We start from the raw sequence: 15,399 nt of genomic DNA, 5'->3' as shown, positions 1-15,399 counted from the left end.
AAGATTACCCTTATGCTTTAAAAGTTGAGCCAACACTAATTAAATCTTCTGGCAACTCTTGAGGTTGTGCTTCATCGTATTACCTCAGAGTGGTTTAATTAAACTGAAATTAGGCTTCTGTCACTCCTAAAATCTACCTCCAAATCTGAACCAGAGTCTCCAGTGGTTTCAGCTGCTTCAACCGCATTGTGGTACGGATTTAACATTCTGAGGCATTCCCCAATATTACAAACCACACTTAGAATATGGGCTACAACAAGAAACAGATGTGGGTTAACCAGAACATTATCTTCACAGATAGGAGGTAATGGCAAACCTTCTGTAGACATGACATCCGTTTTTGAGCAGTTTCGTCAGCTCATTAAAAGTCAACACAGGATTACCCATCTTGGAATGCAGCCAGTCTGCTACCAAAGTTGCTGCTATGCAACTTCTCTTGACTAGACATGTCCAAAAAATAGATGACAACAGGACAATCAGGCACCCATCATGAAATGAACTGGGAATACTATCAAGTTCCAAAAGAAAATTCAAACGAACCATTCCTCTTATAATAGCCCAGGCAATATTCAAAACAATCAGTGAATTATTAGTTTATATATTACATATGTTAACATAATTAATATATAATTATATATATATATATGACAAATAGGTATCATTGGGGCTGATTCATATACTCCATAGGGTATAAAGTATAATTTCACAGAAATGGCATTTTTGAAAACATACAACAATATATATTGATGGCAGTAACATTTCAGTCACGCAGAATCTCACTGGAGTGAGAAGTGAAGAGAAATGCTTTGCACCCAGTAGGGGAAACAGAGGCATACTCTCCATCTGTTTAAGAGAGCAGTAAGAGCAAATGCAGCGCTGCACTTAAAGACTTTAACCTACTTCAAGACATTCTAAGTCTAAGTAAATACAAGTGATCTTCAATACGGAAGGAGAAGGTGTCACACTTGCACCAGGTAGTTTTACAGTATTTTTACAAGGAGTCATGCTTAAAATACCAAACATTTGCAGTTACTATGCTCTTTTACAGACAAGTGAAAGTGAAAGTGAAGTCGATCAGTCGTGCCCGACTCTTTGCAACCCCATGGACTGTAGCCTATCAGGCTCTTCCGTCCATGGGATTTTCCAGGCAAGAGTGCTGGAGTGGATTGCCCGCATTGCAGGCAGACGCTTTACCGTCTGTGCCACAAGAGCTACAAATTGCTATTGTGACCGAAGCATTCTAAAACAAGAATTACTCAGCAAAACTATAAAACTGAGAACAGATTTTCAGCTAAAGGTATCGTTAATATGAAAACCAACACCACCTTAATCAATTTACTCAAATGCTTCAGAGACACCTCTGAGAATCCCACTGACCTGGAGCCTCTAATAAACCCTACTGAGGGAAATATCAGCATATAACAAGGGAAAACTGATCCCTTTCCTCTCACTCAAGAATAACTTATGTACACTCTATTTGGAGTCTCAGTAGGGAAAAAAATTGACTCTAACATCTTAGTAATTAAGGCAAATTACTCCAGTACCAATGAGCATGCCTTATGTCCAGATTCTGGTTTTTAAATACTCTTCTTCATTAAAAAGAACCATGGCTCCTTGGCATGGGAAATAAAAGAAAGCTGGACTATACTGTTGTTTCAAAAAGTGTTTTTAAAATGATGGGGACTCCTTACAAAATTAAGATTAAATTCCCATATGATCCAGCTATTCTACTTCTGGTACAGATTGCAAAATGGGATGCCAAAGAGGTATCTGCACCTCATATTCATTGTGGTATGGTTATTCACAATAGCCCAGAGGTGGAACTAACTTAAATGCCCATCAAAAGATGAATGGTTAGAGAAAATGTAGTATATGCATAAAATGGAATATTATTCAGCCAAGAAAAAGATGGGAATCCTATCACATGACACAAACATGGATAAACCTTGAGGACACTATGCTACGTGAGATACAGCCAGTCACAAGAAGGTAATACTGTGTAATTCCACTTAGACAAGTTATCTAAAGTAATCAAATCCTGAGAATCAGAAATAAAATGGTGTTTGCCAGGAGTTGTTCAATAGGAATGGAGATTCGATTTTGCAAGATAAAGTTCAAGAGATCTTGAACAGTAATGCACATACAATTAGCACCACTGTATGTTCTAAAATGGTTAAGGTGGTAGCTTTTATGTTATGCGTTTTTCACCACAATTTTTAAAAAAAAAGGACACGTGAAAAGAACATGGAATCACCTTGATGGTACTCCTAGTGCCAATTCTGGGATAATCTTTGCAACAATATAATGATGACAATGGAATGCAATCTGTGGAATAAAATGAACATCCATGGGTTCATACATACATATAGAAATGTGTACGTACAAATATACATGAATAGCGGAATAAATAGGAAAGGGGACACCTCTTCCTTATGAGAGAATTCCAATTAATATAACAGGAATAATGGAAATGGTATAAGTGTTCATTTCCTGGTGATCACTATTCTCTGAGTATATAAAACAAATCTGGGTGAAAGTTTCACTACTATTGCCAATTTTTTGTTGAAGTCTGAAATTACTTCAAAAACAAACAGGCAGCAGAACTCAACACAAGAAGTACTGTACAGGAAACCTGAATTCTATTGTTTTCTTTCTAAGTAGAAAGTTCTATGACCTTTGGCAAATAAAAGAAGCTAATCTGAAAGCAACAAGCACTGCTCCATTTTAAGAAATGAAACCTGGGTTAGAAAAAATAAATGTTTGCTTGAGTATAGGGAATTATGCAGAAACCATCTGATAATTATATCTAAACTGTCTGAACATGGCTTTTTTCCCCCAAAGACAATGATACTCTGAAGAAACATGAAATACTGTTTCCTTACTATCTGCAGACTAATGAAATCCACTGTAACCCAGCAGAGTTTGGGGTTTTCTCCCCCATATTTTAAGAACAACACTGTGACTAACACAAAAATAGTATTATAAATCTCAACCAGACATAAAAACCAAGTCATAAGTCAATCCAAAATCAAAAATGAATGAACAACAAAACTAAGTAACTCTGAGCAAGGGCTAGATTAATAGAAGCCTGGCAGATTTCAGAAGCTCAAAATAATAAATGAAATAACAAAACAAGAGTCTACTGAAAATCTAAGCACAATAAAAGGGATTCTAACTCCTTCCCTGAGATTATTATTTCAGATCATATCTACCAAAAAAAAAAACCAATCACAGTACAATGAATGAAGAGTCTGGGAACTCAGAGTTCAATCAAAAAATTAACAGGGCCTGCATTATAACATTCTTAACATTTTAAAACTGAAAACTAATTTAAAGTGGGGGGAAAAAAAGACTGAAGGTGAATCCTTTGCTCATTATGGATAACTTTATAAACAACTATTACACAAATTCCTTAAATAGCTGGTGATAAGGTGAAAATACTTGTCATTGTTAACACTGTTCAATGTTTTGCAAATTCCCTCCCAACAAGTCCCCAAATTGTGGTCCTCGCCATTTATATGACTGTTTACCCTTTCCAAATCTAATAACAATAAAAATAAAATCTCTGTGACCCCTTTAAAAGTATATATAATAGCTTCCAAGCTACAGGGAAATAACCGCCTGAAGAATGTTTTACATGGACTCTATTAGTATCTACATGTTTGGCAAGCTTCAAACAACAGCTTTCAACATTTATTTAAACCCGTCACACACGTTAATAATGAAGTAGTCTGCATAGAGGTCAATGCAAAATCTAAATGAGTAGCTTACCAGAAGTTAATATCAGTAAAACTGAGTTACAAAGATACTGAACCTCCAACACGCCAAGTTTTCCTTAGGTGAGAGGAATTACTGGCACAGTGTATAAGGAAAAATTTAAAAGAAAAAACAAAACAAAACAGTAATGTCATCTGTGATATACATTCCTTCTTAGCAATCTCCCAGGCAAAATGTTTTATTTGTTCTTACCCTATGATATGCAATTAGTATAAAAGGCATCAGAAAATGTTAAAGCTGGAAGGAACGTCAAGATCATCAGCTTCAAATGATATCAATGGTCAAAATACAAAGACCAACAATTATGTGAATTATCTATAGTCACCCAGGTAAATGGCAAAATCGTATGAGAACTAGGTCAAGTATCACAAAATGATTCAATAAAGATCTAGAGATTATCTCCGTAAGAACTAAAAACTGTTATAAATTGTAAAGAGGTTGACCTCTCTTCTTAAGAAAGGACAACACTGAAAGTCAGCATTCCTGCTACAGGGGTAAAGAAACCAAAGGAACAAAACAGGCACTTCCAAAATAATCAGACTGTAACTAAAAATAGCTCCCCACATATTAAATAGCTTAATACTAAAACATGAGATGAAAACGTATAATAGGATAATATTTTAAAAATGATACAAGTGCAAGTTCAAACTTGGTCACTAAAATACTTTCTAAGTACCAACGTATATCAGATTATCCTAATTTACACAGATAAAATTATTCTAACTCCAAAGTGAGGTAAATGCATCTTGCCTGGTGAGACTCACGGGTTTGTTGCAGCAGTTCAGGAAAAGTATGATTACACCTATCATCAAGCAAGTTTCTCTCATCATAAATATGTCCAATAATTATTTTAGAGCCAAAGTAGAGTGGATAATGAGATGACAGAGCTTATAATTGGATGATGTACTACTCTGCCTACTGCAGATTGTAGTAACAAGTTTAAAAATGTTGTTAGAACTGTACATCAACCTTCATATAGGTATGAAACAGGTAACTTTCATACAGAAGCTTAAAGATGTACATAATCGTAAGATACATCACAAACAGAAATAAGAAATATAATGGGAGAGCATCATGTTTACAACTCAATGAATACAGGCCCCAAAGCCAGGTGTTCTGTTGAGCTGAGGAATCTAACAGTGGAATTTATCAGTATTTTTCTGTTATAATATGTCGAGAATACATGGGGAAAAAAATATATGTTCACATACATATATACTGTGGTAAAGCAGTAGGAATGGGCAAAGATTCAGATTATTTAAGTTCATTATCTGAACCTTTCTCTAAAACTAGAAGTAAAATCAATTTTACAGAACAGTGTTATAAACTGGCAAAGATTTAAAAGGAAGAACTTGTTGGTACTTGTCATATACTCAGGAGAGCTTTACCTCAACAGATGAGATGATTACCCCAATAATGATTACATTATTATAATTTCTTAAGGAGGAATTAATCTTAGAAACAAACAATAAGGAAAACCATCATAAATGGGTCCTTGTGTGTTTCAACAGACTTTCACAATACTCAGGCTAAAGATGCCAGACAAAGAAATTACTTTAAAAAGAAATCTGAATACTTGGGAAACAAATTTCTTTATAAGAGTATTGATTAAATAGAGGAAGTTGTCATGAGAGGAAAACATAGCCCTGCAATTTCAGGCTTAGACTGTGAAACAGAACATTCACCAAAGGCCAAGTTTTCAGTACACATCCTACACAATGATACCCTCTTTATTCAAAAATTCCTTGGTACTCAAGGTTCTAGTAATCTCTGTTTCTCTTTCCCAACAGAATTGTGCCAGGCATAACTAGATTTTGGAGAAACTATCTATGGATGCTGTATTCTCTAAAATAGGGAAATTTACAATAAAAGAGATTTGAAAAAAAATTCTACATGTCTTTGACATAGATCAGAAAATCTTTATCTCCACTAGCTCTTGCTGCATTTGTCAGCATAAGCTCTGAAATAAAAAGGGGGAAAAAACAAATAACAAGTATATATTGAGAAAATAAATCGTGAGAAAATCTCAGAGATTTTAATACTAAAATCTCTATGATAGTATTATTATTTTCAATATAACCAGTGATTGAAATCACATTAATAATGTCAAGTTAAACTGGTATGTAAAAATCGTCAAGAAAAAACAAGCTAACAGTATATTAATTTTATATAAATATTTTAAACTTATAAATTTTCTATGATATGTCTTCACTATTGGTAAGCAATACTGCAGGCCAGTAGTGCAACAAATGCTTAATGCTTTTGGCATTAAGTGGATCAAGAAACATGAGAATATTGTTAAGACACAATGTGCTTCTGCCTACTGTAAGGCCTTACAACACAGAAATGAAGGCTTGTTTAATGTCACCTACCAGAAAAAAAGAAACAACCTTTTTGGCTAATGCTTTAGTATTTATTATCAGAAAGTATTTTAATGTTTATTATTTTAACACCTGAGTAGAGGGTAGAGGGGACTCCAGTGCAGGCAAGCAAACTAGAAGCCTGTGTGTAAAAGGTGATGAAATGATTTGAACATAATGTAGAAACATAAACAAGTACCTACAGTTTAGTGGTCCCTATCAGTTCACAAATACGAAAATCAGACATACACTCACAGAAACATTCTTAAAGCACCAGTCAATACAATGATCATCTTTTTTAAAAGAGAAAGGAAGGGAAAAAAGAGACATCATTAGCACTTCACTATATGGCACTGCTCTCTGAGGAAGTTGGTTATAAATCTCCGGTAAACCTATTTATTTTTTCTTGCAACTCTGGACAACAAAAATGAAGTCTGAAACCCAAAGCTCCCTATTAATTTTCTCTGGTTTTCCCAATCCTCAAACCTAGCTCCCCAACATATCCAGCACCTGGTTACATCACCACTTACCAAAAGAAGTGAGTGAGAATCTGGTCTAAGTCATCTCCACTGAGGGAGCAGAGAGCATAACGGAATGAACATTTTGAGCTCTTCCCATAAGATTCACGCAAAACACAAGAGCGTACTATGCCTTACAGTGCTACGTGATCATTTACCAAACCCCTATTTTTAACTCCCAAATGTACTGGAAACATACAACCCAGGTAAATTTGAAGTCTTCCAGAAGAGAACAGGGCCACTACAACTGTAATTTAATATTTTCTTATAGTCCCAGGAAAAAGCACCTTTCATTCTTAGGCATGACAGAAGAGGCGGGGAAGCTTTCTAAAGAGAAGGGGACTAGCAAGGAGCATGTGACCTAGACTAGGTCAGATGAGCACTAAGGATAAGTTGATTACTTGCGAGCTAGCAAGTAATCTAAGAAAAGAGAGCATTTTTAAAATTATGTATCTTCCCAAAAGTTTTATTCGACCTACTATCAAGTAAGGCAAGATGAAAAGCTGGGGTCACAGCTGCTCCTATAATCACTACTTGTCTCCGAGTAGGAACCTAACAGTTTTTCTTCCTCACTTATGCAAAACTGATTTAGATGGACAGCTGTGCTCTTTCCTTAGTTTGTCATATACCAGCAGTTTTAGATAACAGTATCAGCTCTATTTCCCAGATGCATCAGTAAAAAAAAAAAAAAAACTTATACTGTAATTGTAATTAAAATTACAAATGCATTGAATGCTCAATTAGGGAAACTTCATCAGAATCTCCAGGGGAAAAAACAAGGGGAGGTCTTTGTGTGTATGATTTGGTAGAAGGAGATGTATCATCAACCCTAAACAATCTGTCAAAAAGAGAACAAAGAGCAAATAGCAGTTGTGTTCCAATAAATCTGGAAGAAAACTGAGTGCCAAAGAATTGATGCTTTTGAACTGTGGTGTTGGAGAAGACTCTTGAGAGTCCCTTGGACTGCAAGGAGATCCAACCAGTCCATCCTAAAGAAACCAGTCCTGAATATTCACTGGAAGGACCGATACTGAAGGGGAAACACCAATACTTTGGCCACCTGATGTGAAGAACTGACTCACTGGAAAAGACCCTGATGCTGGGAAAGATTGAGAGCAGGAGGAGAAGGCGAAGACAAAGGATGAGATGGTTGGACGGCATCACCGACTCAACGGACATGAGTTTGAGTAAACTCTGGGAGATGGTGATGAACAGGGAGGCCTGGCGTGCTGCAGTCCATGGGGTTTCACAAAGAGTCTGACACGACTGAACAAGTGAACTGAACTGACTGAAACCTGCAAGAAGAGAAGCAGATCTGAAAGGACAGTTTAAGGATGATGGTGCAAGTCAAGGAAGAAAAAGGAAGTGAGAAAGCAAATGACATCACATACATTTATATACACACACAGCTCAAGAGGCCAGAATTAACCCTAATTTTTAGATCCTACTGCACTTCCCACAAAATAAGAAAATAAATCCTGTAAAGTATTCTATATTGTTATATGATATGTATGCATTTTTACTCTTAAACACTGTCATTCAGAACCTCCATAAATTCCCATTTCTCTACTTGAATCTCTCAACTTCTTGTGATTTCAAATAAATTTCTCTAAATAAAGTAACCTAATTTCAGCCACCTCATGCGAAGAGTTGACTCACTGGAAAAGACTTTGATGCTGGGAGGGGTTGGGGGCAGGAGGAGAAGGGGACGACCCAGGATGAGATGGCTGGACGGCATCACTGACTCGATGGACGTGAGTCTGAGTGAACTCCGGGAGTTGGTGATGGACAGGGAGGCCTGGCGGGCTGCGATTCATGGGGTCACAAAGAGTCGGACACGACTGAGCGACTGAACTGAACATAGACAAGACTTGAAAAATTCCTAGAAAGAAATCAATGTTTTATTTACAATCTAAATAGTCATAATAAGCTAAGAAAGATAAGATCAAATACGGAATTTTTTAAGTCCCTATGAAATAAAAAATCACGTTCTCTTCTCTAATGTAAACTATGTGCTCCTGCCTTATATGCAGACAGTCCTCTGGGACACATGGGCCGAAACTGTTTTTCTAAGAGTAGTAACACATATACACACTCATGGAGACTCCAGGGCGGATCAACAATTCGCAGTTCGTGAACTGGAGGGGAATGGTGTGTGATCTGTACCCCAGTGATGCTCACGGCCTGTCTGAAAAGTAACCTCAGCAGCACCGCACTCCAGTTGCTAAAAATTCCAACACTAAGGTGGATTTAGAGGGGGTGGGGGCAGTGAAACACTAACAACAGGGAAGATATTTGCATAGTCAAGTCTATGCAAAGTTTTCTATTAATGGAAACCAGCTGCAAGAGCAGAAGATGGTTTTCAGGATTTAAGCCCAGTGGAATGAGGTTTTTTCCTATTCCAAGATTCCAATCTGAAACGAAAGCCCTTCATCTCATTATTCCCTGAGAGTCCCTGTCACTCCCAAGAATTACCTTTCTAAAGTAACTGCTCTATAGCCCAAATTATCTATTACAAGATGTGTGCTGTGGCTTTGAAGAGACATTCAAACCTACACCTTATATAAGAAGTCATGTGTTCTCCAAAGAAACACTGCGATCAGAACTCTGTTTTAAGTATGTGACCCACAACACCTCTAGCAGAGCCCAATTTAAAGTTGTAGAATTCAGACTTCACATTCATTATCAGGGATTTTCACCCTTTACAAAACAAAGTAATAAAATATTCACATATGGTGGCTATTTCCACCATAATTCTATTCTGGCTGCCCAACTTAGTTCTATGATTTGTTAAATATTTTCCCTCAAGCCCTGGCTAATTAATTTTCCCCCCACATAGCTCATAAATCAATTTTAAAACTGTTTGCATGTAACCATCTTAATATATACCACCACCTTCCCCAACACCAACAAAAAGTATGCTTTGTTTTGCTGACAATGACTACCAGCTCTTCCAGTAGCAAGCTTATTTAACATCTGATTCACGCAAACTGCCCCTAGGAAATTCAAGCAGTGGTTTTACCCATAATGAGAAAAATCATTCACATAAGCTTTTAAGACTAGAAATAGATGAACATCTATTTCTCATGCAAGTTTAACTCAAAAATCTTCTGATGAGTTGAAAGAAAAGATGTTAATTCCTAGAATCCTAAAGGTTGATTAAAATACAAGAAACCTCTGGCATCCCACTGAAGAGACAAGAATATCTGCATCAGATCACCATCAACTCAAAAACCCTTATAAATGTGGTTTTAAAGTGAAAAAGCAAGAAACAAACCTCAATTTTGTCTGTTTTGGCATCTCCCCAGTATATTTTGCCTTCGTCATAATCCAAGGCTAAACCATTTGGCCAACCAAGAGAAGTGTTAACCAACACTACTCGATCAGAACCATCCAAAGCTGCTCGCTCAATTTTCGGGATTTCTCCCCAGTCAGTCCAATACATGTACCTACAGAAGTATACAGAGTATGAGCTAAAAACGGATAATAAACTGTAAATTTCAGATATCCTAAAGGTGAGATCCAACCTTCTTTTACATTGGTTACCAGTTAACATCTACAGAAGGAAAAACTAGTTAAGACTTAAAACATACAAAGAGTCCATTTAATACATTTATAATTGCAGGGTATAAGCCTTGTAAAAATTTTTTTCAGATAAAACAGTGTTTTCTAGGAGTGATAATGAAAAATGCCTTCCAATAATGAGATTCTATGTTTAGGTTTTTTTGTGTTCCTTACCAGGAACAATCTTCTCTCTCTTTCTAGCTTATCATCTCTGACAAAAAAAAGGTTATCCCAGTAGTAATATTCAGATGGAAAACCAATTTCCCCAAATAACTAACTCTTCTCGTTGCGCTGGTTCCTACGGCTCCTGAGAGTTTAAGGGGCTCAAAGGCATTGGTATGCACTGAAGTGTAATAATTTGCCATTATGTTCACCCTCAGAATGAATCTCATAATAACAAATAACACTGATGAGTATGTAGAAAGCTGTGTTTCCCTGGATCATGATCAGGGTGTAATAGCCCCCCAAAAAAGGAAGACAGACCAGGCGTATAGCTGCATGTCCTGACCAAGTTTTAGAAATCAGGCCATTCATATATTTAGGGACATTTTAAAAATACATATTCTTTACCAAACCATCCTAGAAGTACTGAAAATGAGATGAAATTAAATTTTCTAGGGGAAGAGAAAGAGTTCTGAAAACAATTTCTCTCCATATTTTTCATGGTCATGATGCAACCTTGGCAAAATCTGCAGCCAACACCCAAAGTCAGCAAGTATGGACTTAATTTAGAAAGCAAACGTATTCAAAACATTCAAGGAAAAAAACTAGCAATTCATTCACTTGAGGTTTTATTCCAATCACTGTATTCTAAATATGCACAGTCATTAAAGAACTATTTTTTGGAAAGCAACATATACTTCACGTTGTTTTTGTCAATGTTTTGGGTACCTGCGGAAATAGAAACCCCTGGCAAAATTTTCTGTCAGCAGAGCCTCTTACCCAACCATGGGATCTAGCACAATAGCCCGGGGTTCTTCTAAGTCCTCTGAAATCAAGATCTTCCTCATGGTCCCGTTGAGCCTTGTCACTTCTATCCGATCAGTGCCAGTGTCTGTCCAATAAAGATTTCGGGCAACCCAATCAACAGCAATACCATCAGGATGGGCAATTTGGGCAGTGACCACAAACTGACTGCCAGATCCATCTATGAAGGAGCGGCGGATGGCCCTCACTTCATCATCAGTCCAGTAGATATAGCCTTCCACGGGATCATAATCTATGGCAATGGCATGGCGGATGTCTTCTAACTGTAGAACAATGTCAGTGAAATCTGGTGTATCCAAAGAAATGCGTCTCAAGTCTGTCCTTCGGGCTAGAAGCAGTAATTCAGTGGCACCTAGAACAACAAAGTGAAAAACAATGAAGAAAAAATGGAAACCCACAGGCCAAATTTAGTCTCTAAATAAAGAGTGCAGAACTTTTTCAGGAACTGAGAAGCGAGTATAAAAGGATACTAGGGTCTATTTAGGGTAGAATAGAAAGTAATACAGTAAAACAGGAATAGCTGAACTGAGAGGTCATGCTCTGTAATGGCTGAACTCTCCAAATCAACTTCTGATTCTCTCTCTGGCTTCACTCATTATATAGCCCCTGGAATTAACAACAGCCACTTAAAGAGGAAACGAATATAACTAAGTAATGTCTAAGAAGCTAAGCAGCTAAATATTAGAGGAAGTATAGGATATAGGTCCTTTGTTCAAGAAAGATGTTTAAAAAGGTAAGGAATCCAGAACAAGGATCTTTTGTGATTAATGAGAATGTTCTAAAATTGGATGGATTGTGATGGTTGCACAACTCTGTAAATTGACTAAAAATCACTAAATTATACACTTGAAAAGGCTGAATTTTATGATATGTAAATTACCTCAGAGAAGTTGTTTTAACAAAAAGAACTATAGGGCAACGTCTGACAGAACTAAGGACAAAAGACGCTATGGAGGAGGAAACAGCAGCAGAAGAGAGGGAATGTGAGGGGAGGTAACCAAATAAATGTGACCCAGTGGATAAAGGCGAGAGCTTTGTATGTAACAGAACCAGATTCAAGCAGTTACACAAAGTCAGGCAAAACACCTCGTCTCTCTAAGCCTGATATCTTCGTCGATATCTCATAGAATTGCTGAGACTTAGAGGAAATAAATATAAAACTCAAAAATGTACCAAATATATAAGTACTCAATAAATACTAGCTAATACATTATTTTCTAATAAACTCTTATATTTTATTTCGCTGAGTTTTTAAAATCAGATTTATTTATCAAGTGTTTTAAACCCAAAGCAGCAATCAATACAAATACAGCTCAGAATGAGAACATTAACTCAATCTTGTTTTTTTTATTTTAAATGCTCAAGTCAACCACTAGCAAAAAATCATCTAACATTATACAAAAGTTAACAAAAAGACAGCAAGCAAGTTGACACCTGAAAGAGTGAAAAAAGATTCCCAACCAAAGAAATGAGTCTGAAAGAAAATACTGATATTAAACTTCAAGCATTAACCTGGAATTATAGTAGAAAAAATTAAGGAGAGAAGAAGCTCTCAGCATCAGCTTTTTGACTCATGGATTAATTATAAATAAACCCTACCTTGGAGAGAATACAACCCTAAAGGCCACAGTGGGCACCAAGCAGGAATAACTTTATAAAATTCACTGCCTCCACTAACTACCAAAAGGAGCCAGCACCATAAACTCTTCAAACAAAGAAGTCTTAGAAAGTGAAGCTGTTAATTTGGCAAGGTGATCAAAACAAAATAGTTAACTTAAGGCTACTACATGCCAAATGTATTTCTGAAATTAAGATGCTCGTTAAACAGGTACATTTGCACTGCTTTAAGGCTGTACCAGACCACTATGGCTAAAATAAATCCACTGTTTTAAAGTCAAGCTACATTTTTTAACAAAAAAGCAACATTACATAAACCTTTTGTTTTAAATTGAAACCAAATTATTGTTTTCCATGGAAACCTCTCACAAGAATCAGCCAGTTTCACCTCTGACTAGGAGGATAATTTATCAATGCCAACTCATGACAAATATCCTGCACACCAACTCAATCCCATCTCTCTGACTCCCTGATCCCCTTGCCAGGAACTCTAACCCACTCCTAAATAAAGGCTTATACTTTTCAGAGTTAGATAAAGAAGCCACTGCTAAATACAATTTTCTTACCAGGTCTTGCTGGTGGCTAGAGAACCAGATGGTGATCCATAGGGTTAAGAATGAAGAACAACATTCTCATTAAGAAGAAAATGAGAACTGGCATTCTCCCAAACCAGAAGTACCTTGAAATGTCCTAAATCAGAACATTTCTCCTACATGCCCTCTCTCTACAGGGGACTCAGAGTAAGGAGAAGAGGCAGTGTGGTGGTTAAGGACAGCAACAGGTTGCTTTGAGCAGAACAATAAGGAATTCTTTTCTTCTTCTGAAGGCACTTCTCTGTTGTTAAAAGGCAATTAAAAGTATCATTCAATCATTTTTCAGAAAACGTATCTATCCCATGATAGTCTTTATAATTAAAAGTTTAATATACATCTTTTCCTTGTAACGGTTCTTTATTTACAAATGTTACCTGTTAAATATATATTCTTTATGAGAATATTCATTTCCACAAGAAAAATACTAAAATAATTTATAAAACAACATTCAAGAGATGCCATAAAATGCAAAACACTCCTATTATATAAGCCACTGTGAAGACTGAGGGATTAAGTGACTAGTTTCCCAAAGCGCTGTAATTTACAGAGCTAATTATAGAGAAATAAAATAATCATTACTATCCAGAATTCTTCCTTCTTGGCAACCAACTTCTTACCATCTTTGCAGGTTTTTCCATTCTCCAGGAGTGTGACCCCAGTTGGGCAAGCACACTGATAAAAAGGCTTGACTGGAGACATCAAACATAAATGGGAACAACCACCATTATCAATTCCACATGGATTTGTAGCTGTCAAATATAAATCACACTGGTTAATACCAATGATTATGGATGACTTCCTCCACTCTAGGTACACAAAGGTTAACGACCATAACATGAGCACCTCTGATAAACCAAATTATTACCAAATGTCATCTGGGTGCTTGACAACCAGACCATCTGCAAGGAAGGGAATTAAACGGAGAAAAATCTACTTAGCATTCTGTATCCAAAAAGGAATACACAAGAAGTAAAGCAGGCTGTCCCTGCCCCCAAAAGAGCTTGCAATCTAGCCAGGAAGCCAAAATTCATGAACAGTAATAATGGAAAACAGTACAGAACAAAGAAATTGAGATCTTGCACATTCAGACTGTAAATAAGTAGAGAGTCAAATGGGAAATAAAGTACTAAAGGATTGAAGAACTGAAGAAAAGCTCCATAGCAGATACAGGACATGGCAGAAGCCTTGAAAGATAGGAAGGACAGATAGGAGGACAGTCAAGTGTGGCAAAACCACATGAATGAAAGCCTGGAGGCTGTACACTGTGTGAGATTAGTAAGGTGATCGAGTAATTAAAGATTAAGATTTGACTAACAACAATAAAAGCTGAATGAGCACAGAGAAGGGAATGTCTGTGGTGGAGGCATTGAGAGGCAAGAAAAGCTACACCGTGGAAAGATTTACATGGAGCAGGTAAGCATAATGGATTTTAAAAGGGGAAACTTAGAACGAGAGATTAATTAGAAAATCTGAAGCAACAATAGAAAAGGATGGATTTAAACAATATTCAGAGAAAAATCAACATGGAAACAAAAGTATGAAAGATAAAAGGCAGTATCACATATAACTGCAAATTCTCAAACAAGTAAAACAAAGGCTCAACAGCGCCATTAAAAAGCCGAGAATGATAAGACATTTATTCTCGTGAGTAAACACTCTTTTTTTTTTACAAAAGAGTAACACAAACATTTTAAAAAAATTTTATGAACTCATGATCACTGGATTCCAATATGACACACTCAATATTTGACTATCTCCCCTTCAGTAGAAAGAGCTAATACAAAGTAATGCATAATCCAAAAGCCCTGCATTTTTGGCTCTGGAATACAATCTGAAACACACTCAGACACACGTCAGACATTTATTTACACACAAGTGCCAAACACTTAACATTCTCCTGCAAGAAACTGTTGTCAGCAGTCACAGTCCAAATCATTATACAGGGCGACCAGAAACAGAAGAAAAAGGAGGGGGAGACACACA

At 36.6% G+C, this 15,399-nt stretch overlaps 1 protein-coding gene across 2 annotated transcripts in view; it reads right to left on the bottom strand.

The window, feature by feature from the left end:
• Positions 1 to 15,399, bottom strand: part of LRP6 (LDL receptor related protein 6) — a 173,892-nt gene that overhangs the window by 60,908 nt on the left and 97,585 nt on the right. For both annotated transcript variants that reach the window (XM_069585669.1, XM_069585668.1), the window contains exons 5-7: positions 14,034 to 14,165; positions 11,162 to 11,558; positions 9,933 to 10,104 (exon numbers count right to left, since the gene is read on the bottom strand). In XM_069585669.1, the coding sequence (XP_069441770.1) occupies positions 9,933 to 10,104; positions 11,162 to 11,558; positions 14,034 to 14,165 (701 nt within the window). The remainder of the gene's footprint in view (positions 1 to 9,932; positions 10,105 to 11,161; positions 11,559 to 14,033; positions 14,166 to 15,399) is intronic.

The sequence above is a fragment of the Ovis canadensis genome, chromosome 3 (assembly GCF_042477335.2).
Source record: "Ovis canadensis isolate MfBH-ARS-UI-01 breed Bighorn chromosome 3, ARS-UI_OviCan_v2, whole genome shotgun sequence".
Classification (NCBI taxonomy): Eukaryota; Metazoa; Chordata; class Mammalia; order Artiodactyla; family Bovidae; genus Ovis; species Ovis canadensis.
Note: the sequence above shows the minus strand (reverse complement) of the source record. Positions and strands in the feature narration are given on the sequence as shown.